Consider the following 10429-nt stretch of genomic DNA (forward strand, 5'->3'; position numbering starts at 1 on the left):
AATAAGGGGCCCAGAAACCAAAAAAAAAAAAAAAAAAAAAAAATCACCCTTTAATAAGAAAACAAGTTTCATAACTTACTGTGGTTTTCACTCGCAAGTCTTTCGGTGGAAGCTGCAGGCATTTCTTCCAGTCATCACCAAACCTAGAAGAAATAGTTCAATTCGAATTTATACAGTTGCATACTCATAACAAACAGCTTAACTGACATGATTAATGCAAGGAATCAATGTGTCAAAAGGAACCAGACTCTTCAAACTATTTTAAATCAATAAAGATTACCTGATACCGCCACTGCTTTGGTGTATACTGCTTCCTTTCTGGGGCATAGCAGGTGTTTTTCCTGACTGTGTTGAGGAAGTAAGCGATCCTGACTGGAGGGTCAAGGGCTTGGTCTGTCCATTCTGTTTGCTCATTGGCATGACTGAAGAAGGGATCTCTGTTCTGGCTGTAGCCATTGTCAGATGTTTTCTTCAACGGTTTCAAACAAATGAATTTTTGCTTTTTTTGTGTGGCTACTTTTCAACCATTCGTTAAACTGTTTTACTGTTACGCTCACTGCGCTTTTGTGTAAACAGTTTCCAGTACGTACAGACCTCTTAAAAAAAAAGAGTGCCTGGCGTATAACAATTGTTTATAATAAGCTCTCCCAATATAGGAGAAAATTATATTTATATGAATAAATATATAACAAGCCTAGAGCCAATGTACAAAATAACTAGCAAACAGGTACTTGTAAACTTCAAGTCTTACACAAGGGTTTTCAAAAATGCAAGTTAGCAAAAAATCTATTAATGCTTTTCAAAAGTCACTTTTTACGTTATCCCTGAAAATGTACAAAGTATTCACTTTTTTTTTTTAACAGCTGGATTGCAGAAATCCTGTAGTACCCTCTGTATTCTTTTTGGTATCAAAAAAAAAAAAAAGGTATAAAGTATTTACATACAAAAGCACAAGGCTCAGCAAAAGGGTCTTAATAATGTGCTCTTAATTCCTGTATTCTCTTCATCATGAGGAATTTCAAACTTTGCTCAGTGTCACTTGTTCCTATTTAACCAGCTGAAAAACTCCAAACTGAGGGATTTCAAACTGAAAGTCAATGCAGGATTACGAGTCCAAAATAACGTTAACAGTCCATAAAAGTTTCCACTCTGGCTAAGCGATGTCTCGTTTTTCCTCTCCTCTCTTTGTCACAGTTCCTGAACGCTTCAGTGGAGGAATTTCTGGAATACCTGCCAAATATTAAAGATATAATACAAAATGAGTATCATATCAAGCATTAACTATTTCTGGCAACAAGTAAATGGTTAGTTTCACAGTTCGTCTTTAAATACTTTCGAACAGCCATGTTCGAATTAGATTAAATAGAACAGAACCTACATAGTATCGTTATGAATTCATAATACTTCACTTTCAAGACCATCACTAGCTAGCAAGGCAGCCACGTTTAGCTAACCGTTTCTAACACTTGTTAAAAGTGTGGAAACACTTGGAATTCGTAAGCCAATTTGGATTAATAACACATCTGATTCAAGTCGAATCGGATTTAAGGTCATTCTCAATTCCCTAAAGGTTTAACGATCAGCTCTGAAGCGAAAAGTGAGCGTGTGGGTCAGGAGCTGTTAGCCGAGCTAAGTTAACTGAGCTAGCCGACAAGTACCACAAAAAGTGGTTTATAGACAAAAGTTTTCTCCTTTCAGATTCAACGCATAAGTTCAGGCATGCAGTTCACAACATTAAATAAGAACAACAAAACGCAGCACATTTTTCTGGAGATATGGTGAGCTGTGTTTCCTGAGGTAACGTTATGAGATACCAGTGAACTATATTTAAAACATACTATTAAAGCTCATGCTAACTCAACCTGCCAGCGGTTACATTGTTAAGACAGGTTAGCTTAGCTAGATGCTAACAAGAGCGCAAGAGAGGCCCGCTTTGCACGTTGGGAAAGATAACGGTCCAATTCGATTATAATTATGTCCGAGTTTGTTACCTCCGAATTCTGAAGGATTTGAATCTTCGTGAATTTGATTAATTCTTCGAACGTTTCTTGAGATATTCTTTGTTGCTGTGGCTTTTGTCTCTTCCGTCTAGAGATTTAACATGGCCGTGCGTTGAATCGATCTCAGAGGACGCATACGCACGAATCGAAATCGACCAATCAAGTGACAGAGTTTGAATTTGGTGGGCGGTACCATTATCAAGTCCAACTCCGTACTTCTATGTAGGCACTTTTGGCCCTGTGGACTTTCAGAAACATAAAAAATATTTAATCATAGATTGTTTCTTTCTTTTTCTTCACACACCACAAGTTTCATATTTTGTATCAAGTAGGCTCTTCACTGACATTGCAATTTTTTTAGTTGTGGTGAAATATTTTTTTTCATGTTTGAAAAATTGTAGGCTACAAATTATTATTGATATAAATAATTTTCACAACAGATATATTGAAATGGTTTGTGTTTTGATCATTAAAGTTTAAAACATGATATAATGTGTATTTTATGTTAAGATGAAAAAAAATCTGGACAAAAGGTAGGCTAAATAAAACTATACATAAAAAGCTTTTGAAAAGTAGTAAAAAATTATGAAGGCATGGAAAACGTTTCAGAGACCGTTTTAATGTGACCTTCATATAACAAAAACAAAAATATATTTTTTTATCTTCAAAAGTGCTTAACATCAAAGAAATAATCATATTATGTATTATTCAAATATTAGTCATGAAATGCACACATATGTATAAAAATATGTATTTTTTTATTCATAGTAAATTAGGCTACTATATACTATGCTTCTCTTATATTCACACATTCATATGAAAAGCAAAATTCATACATTCACATAACTGTCAGCAACATCACCATTAAGTACCACTATTGCAAATGCATATCAAAACCCATGTGGTTATAATTTTAATCAGTTTCTCAAGATTCTGGCAATGGTTACAGTTTACTCTTTTTTTCCACACCGGCCTTCTACAAGATTATCCAATTTAAGCCACTAAACAGTGAGTCCAAACTTAATCAGACAGTGATTTCAAGCTGCCATTCAAAGACTCGCACTAAAATAAAAGTGCCACTTAGTCACAATTTTGGGATTTTTTGGCATTTGGCATTTTTGACAATAGTTGACAATGGCACTGCGTTCATTAGAAAAACCTATCCTGGCGTCTATAGGCATTATACTTGGTTGATATCAGCTGTCATGTGTGTACCCTAATAACAACCTTTTGAGAGCCTCAAAATGTGAAGTGCAATTTGTGACAATGACATTTTTTTTTGTAAACATGAATGCACTTAAAGATTTTTTGTGTATGTGTGTCAAATGAATTTGAATAACTAATATCTGGAAAATCTGAACATGGGAAAACCAAAATGATGTCAATAAACACACTGACCAACACGCAGTTTCGATGGTAAACAAGAAGAAAATCACAAATGAAAACAGAAAAAAAAAAAATTATAATAATAATTCTGCCATCTTGCTATTGAAGTATAAATATCATAGCCCTTTATAATACATGACAAAATCATACATAGCAAAACACTTGGTAACACAAATATACACTTACACGTTATTGATTTGTAAAAAACAATATCAGAATCAACATATATTAAAAAAATGCTTAGATACAAATAAATGCTATAAATCAGTCAGTATGTTGTCCAACCACAAATAATATTCAAACACCGCACTTAAAGGGATAATTCACCCAAAATTCATAATTTATTAACCCTCGTGTCATTCCATCTTACAAAACTGTTTGGTTACATCATTCTTCAAAATATGTTCCGCAGAAGACAGAAACTCGTACAGGTTTGGAACAACATGAGGATGAATTAACGATGAAAGAATTTTCATTTTTGGGTGATCTATCCCGTTAAAGCAGGGGTGTCAAACTCAATTCCTGGAGGGCCAGAGCCCTGCAGAGTTTTGTTCCAACCCTGCTCCAACACACATACCATGTAGTTTTCAAATAAGCCTGAAGGACTTGATTAGTTGTATCAGGTGTGTTTAATTAGGTTTGAATCTAAACTCTGCAGCCCTCCAGGAATTGAGTTTGACACCCCTGCTTTAAATGGATAATTCACCCACTAAACCTGTATGTCTGTCTTCTACTGAACACAAAGGAATATATTTTAAGAAATTTTGCTTAGCAAACAGCCGCTGGTAGCCATTGACTTCCATGGTATTTTTTTTTTCCATACTATGGATGTCACTGTATACCAGCAACTGTTTGGTTACCATACCAATTCATCCACATATCTTCTTTTGTGTTCAGCAGAAGAAAGAAACTCATACAGGTTTGGAACCGTTTTGTGGGTGAGTAAATAATTATAGAATTTTAATTTTTGGGTGAACAATCCCTTTCAGATGACCAGCTGCTTAAACATCTAGCAACTATCAACTCACACTTCTTTCTTCACTGTTTACACTCACAGTAGAGATGTCTGATTGGTTACTGCTGCGACTGGATGGCCGTGATTGGTTAACGGCACCCTGTGAAGGAGAGCCATATGTGACCGGCACAGGGAAACTGGGGAGTAAGATGATCTGTGCATCTGAGTAATATGGAGGTGTTTGAATACCAGTGGGATAGTAAAGTGGGCAATCTGCGATTAGCATCCTTCTCTGGATATAAGAGACAGTGGGCTTAATTTGGTCGTACCCAGAAGGTAACAGATATGGGAAATGATGGAGTGCCATTCCGTAGCCTGCCCTGTTGTCCACTGCTATATTATGGTGTGTCCGTGGCAACATTTGCAGTGTTTTTTCATTGCTGTTCATCGGTGACTGACGTTCTGAAATGTTGTCTGCTGACTGACTTCGGGGTAAAACTGGAGCCACAGGAGAATGTGGGGAGAAAGTGGAGTAAGTGGGAGTCATTCGGGGAGAATGGTTGGAGCTGCCAGGGGACAGAGAGCCTAAACAGCAGAGCAAAACTTGAGTGAAAACGTTTAAACAAGGTGTTTAGAAATAAATTCACTCTTGTAATTTCAGAGAGATGCTGACCATTACTGCTAGTTTTCACAGTGCAGCTGCGAGTGCCTCTCCCACGCAGTACATCAGATACCTTAAGACAAAACCGCATAAATACATGTTTAGAAAAGTTAAAGAAGTTATGGTGATACACATGGATGGATTATGAGGCTAATGGGGGTTTTGACTCCAGGGGCCACGAACTGAGAGGCCTGGAATGGACTGACACAGGAAATAAGGCTCAAATTTGAGATGAATTTGATGATGTGAAGTAAAGATACAATAGTAATATAAAGCTAAAGTTTCTAAAGTTAAAGCATTTTAAGCATAATTTCATTTATAATGTTGTAATTATGTTCAAGTTAAAACTCAGTTGTGGAATGTAAAGTTGCAATTAATTTTTTTTTGTTTCTTACAAGAAAGGGTCTTCATGGGGCTTCATACAACTATAATCCATCTTTGTTGATATGTCTGACTGGTAGTTAATATGCAATAAAACTGAGCAATGAAAGTTCTGTGAATCACCACTTGTTGGCAGTGTTGCATTTTATATATACTCTGCTGAATCTATTGACTATTATAATGAAAGATTGAATAATATACAGTACAGTATGTTTCCAAATAAACTAATGCCATTCTTTTAGTTCTTACTTTTTTGTTTTTTGCGACCATGATGGCAGTGTCATTATGGTTGTTTTTCAGACTACTGTCGGCTCCATTTTTCAGCAAGACCCTGGCAATCTCTATATGACCTCTGCCACAGGCACTGTGCAATGCTGTATTCCCACTATAAGACTGTGCGTTCACATCACACCCACTCTGAAAGACACGGCACACAGAAAAAGACATTGTGAACATTAATAACTGGTTCTAATCCACACACGGATAAAAGCGGAGTAATAAAGATTAATAGTTAAAGATTTCAGTCTCATAGTTTTACATGTTCATCCCTGTGCTCACTAACAGAGAAGTACAAGATAAAAATGAAGGGAACAGATTGTGAAACAAGTGACGACTCATCAAATTTATATTTATATATGCACACGCACCTCGATCAGAAAGATGACAATGTCAGTAAAGTTGTTTTCTACAGCATGAACCAGTGGACTTCGACCACTCTTATTATCCTGTGATAAAAGAGTAAAAAGAGACCAATAAACAAATAGCGTGTGCAGCAAACACTATAGATCATAATACACAACTCATGTCCTCATGCAATAACTCATGCATGAGGAAAATATAACATCACATCAGACAACAAAACAGGTAGTGGAAATGATGACAAACTCACTGACCCCAGCGTTGATTTCAGCTCCACTCTTCAATAAGATTTTTGCCAACTTTTTATCTCCATTCTGCACAGCCAGGTGGAGAGGCGTCAGACCTTAAATTAGACATTAAAATATTCAGGCTGTAATCTGAATGACCCACTGAAACAAGTTTGGGCATGTTCATTGGGTAAAATACACAAAAACACTAATACGCCTCCTCACTGTGTTTCTAGGGACTTTTTGAATTGTGACAACAACAACAACAGGAAATGTCTCATGTTACATTTCATATGCATGAATGAAGCAAGTACCAACTGTAAGGACTGTTTAGGACTACACTGACATAAAAATAAAATAAAATGAAAATAAATAATAAAACCGTTTAATTCAGCATAATTAATCAACATTTTTATTTAGCAGCCCAGAAGAGGTTATCGGAGTACTATACTGTTACAAGAGGGAATTGTTGTGTCAGAATCCACAAATAAAGCTAGATGGCGATATACACCCCTCATTTCTGATGAACAAAAATATTCCAAAACATAATCACACATTCATGCAGGAAAATCCATGACCAGCAGCTCTTTTTCTGTCTACTGCCCCCCAGTGGAATTAAAAAAAAGTTCTTCCTTCTGAAGTCATGTATAATTTTCAGAAGTGTTGCATAATGACACAGACAAGAGAAATGTTAATTTTACGGTTATGTATTTGTTCGTATTGCTGTACTAAACAGGACCATAGTCAAGAGAGTTTTAGTGTCAGCACATCTATATGCAAGCCAACAGACAACTGAAATAACCTTTTCCTTTTTTTGTTATGCTACAAAAAAATTACACACACAAAAATGCGTATAGATAAACTCATGTAGATCTAGGTCCAGCACTTACCCTCATAGTTCCTGATTTCCAGATGGGGCGAGGGGTTTTGGGGGTAGTGTCTGAGGATGACAGACAGGCAATCGGCCTCTCGGCGCTCGCAGCACAAGTGCAGCGCAGTCTGTCCGTTACGGTCCAAAGCTCCAGGGTCAGCGCCTGCATCCAGCAGAGCTTTCACCAAAATCGGCTGACGGGTTATTATAGCCAAGTGCAATGGTGTCTGAGAGAGTGAGAGAGAGAGAAAGAGAAAGACAGTTTACTGATTGAGTCAATCAAATCCACAGTATATTTAAGGCCCAATTATATTTAGACCGCATACTCAAAACTCCCATGACTCCTATTGCATGTCAATATTTAAGCAGTGCATCTAAAAAATCTACCACTCTGAGGTCTGATATGGTGTTCAGGTGTATTTGAGCTAATGGGCCGAGTCACATCCTGGTGTGGATTCCTGTAACCATAAGCTGCTAACCTGGAACTTGTCTAACAGGTTAAAGGTCAGTTCCATAGATCTGATAATAATGAGATACATTTGTAAACAGCCCTGCAGTGACTTATCCAACACATGCAAACAAACATGTACAACCAAGGCCGTAACCATGACTTGAACACTGGAGGGAGACCAAATTTTTTATTTTTTTAGGGGTAGTAATGGTTCTTTTTATTTAAATGAATGAAATATTTAAGGGATTTAAGAAAAGAACAAGAATGTATTCTCAAGTAATACATTTGAACTATCTGCAAATTATATTTTGGTTTAAAATATGCACATTCACTTTTCATCATATTCTAAAAACGGATTTGTGAATGTTTCATGATTTGTCATTTATTTCTGAAACGCATGAATCACATGAATGATCGTCTATAATTTCAATTTAAAACTGTGAAATTTACCTTTAAAAAGTTACTGGATTATTAGTAGTTTAACATTTCTATCGCAAAACTATCATGACTATTATTACAATGTCTGTGGTGGTTATGGCTCTGTGTGCTATAAATTCATTAACAGAGTGATAAATTCAAAAAATATCAATTATTATATAATTTATTTCAATTTCACACATAATTTACAGTAGATACATTAACTGACAACTGTAACAAGCCAAAGTTTGTGTGTCTGTTTTGTGAGTGAACAGTTGGTTAATCTTGGTCAAAACAATCATGGGCGAGTTTATTTTTGTTTCCTTCACCTGAGGTAAAATCTTACATTGAAAGAACTAGTGTTATTGACAGCAGTTAAATAATAAAGTCAAAGAAGTAAAACAACAAGCCTAACAAACATGAACTGAGTCAAAATGGCAACACACTGCACTAGTTTATTTGAAGCTCCTTCATTTAACTCAGGCAAAGGAAGAAAAAAATAAAGCACTACATGGGTCACAGCACTTCAAAAAGGTACATTTTTAATCTTGCATCCAGATGTACACTACAAACACATTGGATATTAGCATTTTTGCTAATATAGGAAGCTAATACTGCACACTAAGTCAAGTAATCTGTCATGTATGTGTTCTGTTGACAGAAGAAGATTGAAAGATAAAGAGAGGTTTGTGGTTTTTAATGATACCCACTATAGATTGTCTTCAGCTCAGATGTGCTAGCAGGTAAAGCTGGCTCTAGGCTAACACACGGAGGGGGGTGGTTTGACACTAGAGGGAGGATGTTCCAGTAAGGCACAGTAGAGAAAAAAAAAAGTACAGCGAGAATGAAGACAGAAATTCCTCTGGTGTCACAATGCCTTTGGCCCTCCCTTCCTATGAAAACAAGGCTCCTATTTCCCTGAATCCTGTCTGACTCACCAAGCATCACACACTTGCTGGTGTGTGTATGTGTTAGAAGACATGTTACCACACATAAAATTTGATGGGTTTTTCTTTGTGCTCAGATCAATTGTATCACCACAAATCTAACTTAGGAACAGCAATGGATAAAACACACTTACATCCTCTTTAGGCAAGCCCTGAAACAGGAAATTGTATAAGAAATACATCACATTACATTGAGAAAATATGGATAGAAATTCTAGCGTAATAGTGCCTTTCTCATTTTACAATACCAATGAACCTGCGATAACTGACCAATAAACAACCAAAAAAGGTTTAAAGAGAAACTGTAAGTGCTTGGAAAAGGAGGGATTAGAGAGACACAGAAAGGGAAAGGAGGAGCCAGAAATGATCGAGCAAAGGGAACGATGAAGGGAAGAGATGGATCAGAGAGGGAAAATCCCTCTCCTCTCCCCTGCAGTGTGTCCTCAGATTCACATTCCTGTGTGTAAACACAGGGGGAAAAAATTGCGGAATGTTGGATGAATAAGGAAAGCGATTGAGGGGAAGACTCATGACATAGATGCATGAGCCAAAAACACACTGTAGTGAACTGAAACTAAAGCCTGCATGATTTAGCACTGATGAATGGACAAGAAAATACAGGAAAAATAATTAGTGCACTCAATGCATGCAACAAAAAGATCAACGAGTAGTTGTTTTTATACATTTGTCACACTTTAAATTAGACCCATTTTATGTCCATGTAATTTATGAGAAGAACAATTAAAGAGGTCATTTAATGCTAAATAAATTGTATTTTGTACTATCCATGGAGAATTGCTTGGATCAGGAAAAGTGGGTCTTGCATGCCAGAATGGAACCAGATCTAAATGTGTTTTGCTGAATCCAGTTTAAACCAGCATAAGATGGTTTGCTGGTCTCATGGTACTCATCCAGAGTGAGCAAAAGGGCTGGCAAAATCACTCTGGACCCCTCACATCCAGCACACTCCCTCTTTGAACTGTTGCCATCTGGTCGACGCTACAGAGCTCTGAGCACCAGATCGGCCAGACACAGGAACAGTTTCTTCCCTCAGGCAATCCATCTCATGAACACTTGACAATAACTATGGAACACACAACACTATTTATACACTCATACACTTATATTATCTAACACTCATACTCAGTCTACACCTAAAATTTGCACATAATATACAGTACCTGTACATACAAAACTGTCTATTGTAATATACCTGCACATACAACTGTCAATTTATATATTTTTATTCCTTATTTACTTGTTCTATTTTTATTTTTTTTTATTCTTTTATCTGTGTTTTTGTTCTGTCGCTGTCATTCTGTTGCACCGCGGAAGCTTCTGTCACGAAAACAAATTCCTCGTACGTGTAAACATACCTGGCAATAAAGCTCATTCTGAAAAGGTGATCAATCTGTTTGTAATGCTAATGAAAAAAGCCATCTGGGAAAGAAGAGTGATCGCAAAACAAAACAAAATTATACTTGATGTGTGGTG

General features: G+C 36.6%; 2 protein-coding genes across 4 annotated transcripts in view; both read right to left on the minus strand.

The window, feature by feature from the left end:
- The window catches only part of LOC107723428 (probable ATP-dependent RNA helicase ddx6), an 8959-nt gene extending 6825 nt beyond the window's left edge, over positions 1-2134 (minus strand). Inside the window, exons 1-3 of the mRNA XM_016532027.1 lie at positions 1992-2134; positions 281-1230; positions 80-143 (exon numbers count right to left, since the gene is read on the minus strand). Coding sequence (XP_016387513.1) covers positions 80-143; positions 281-456 — 240 coding nt within the window. The 5' untranslated portion in view covers positions 457-1230; positions 1992-2134. The remainder of the gene's footprint in view (positions 1-79; positions 144-280; positions 1231-1991) is intronic.
- Positions 2135-4326: 2192 nt separating this feature from the next.
- LOC107723427 (B-cell lymphoma 3 protein homolog) overlaps positions 4327-10429 on the minus strand; it is a 17837-nt gene continuing 11734 nt past the window's right edge. For 2 of the 3 annotated variants that reach the window (XM_016532024.1, XM_016532023.1), the window contains exons 4-9: positions 7140-7347; positions 6277-6365; positions 6025-6108; positions 5633-5800; positions 5015-5075; positions 4327-4926 (exon numbers count right to left, since the gene is read on the minus strand). In XM_016532024.1, coding sequence (XP_016387510.1) covers positions 4406-4926; positions 5015-5075; positions 5633-5800; positions 6025-6108; positions 6277-6365; positions 7140-7347 — 1131 coding nt within the window. In that variant the 3' untranslated portion in view covers positions 4327-4405. The remainder of the gene's footprint in view (positions 4927-5014; positions 5076-5632; positions 5801-6024; positions 6109-6276; positions 6366-7139; positions 7348-10429) is intronic. The other variant, XM_016532026.1, reaches the window with a different exon arrangement.

Source organism: Sinocyclocheilus rhinocerous, unplaced genomic scaffold, assembly GCF_001515625.1.
Source record: "Sinocyclocheilus rhinocerous isolate Xijiao unplaced genomic scaffold, SAMN03320098_v1.1 scaffold241, whole genome shotgun sequence".
Taxonomy (NCBI): Eukaryota; Metazoa; Chordata; class Actinopteri; order Cypriniformes; family Cyprinidae; genus Sinocyclocheilus; species Sinocyclocheilus rhinocerous.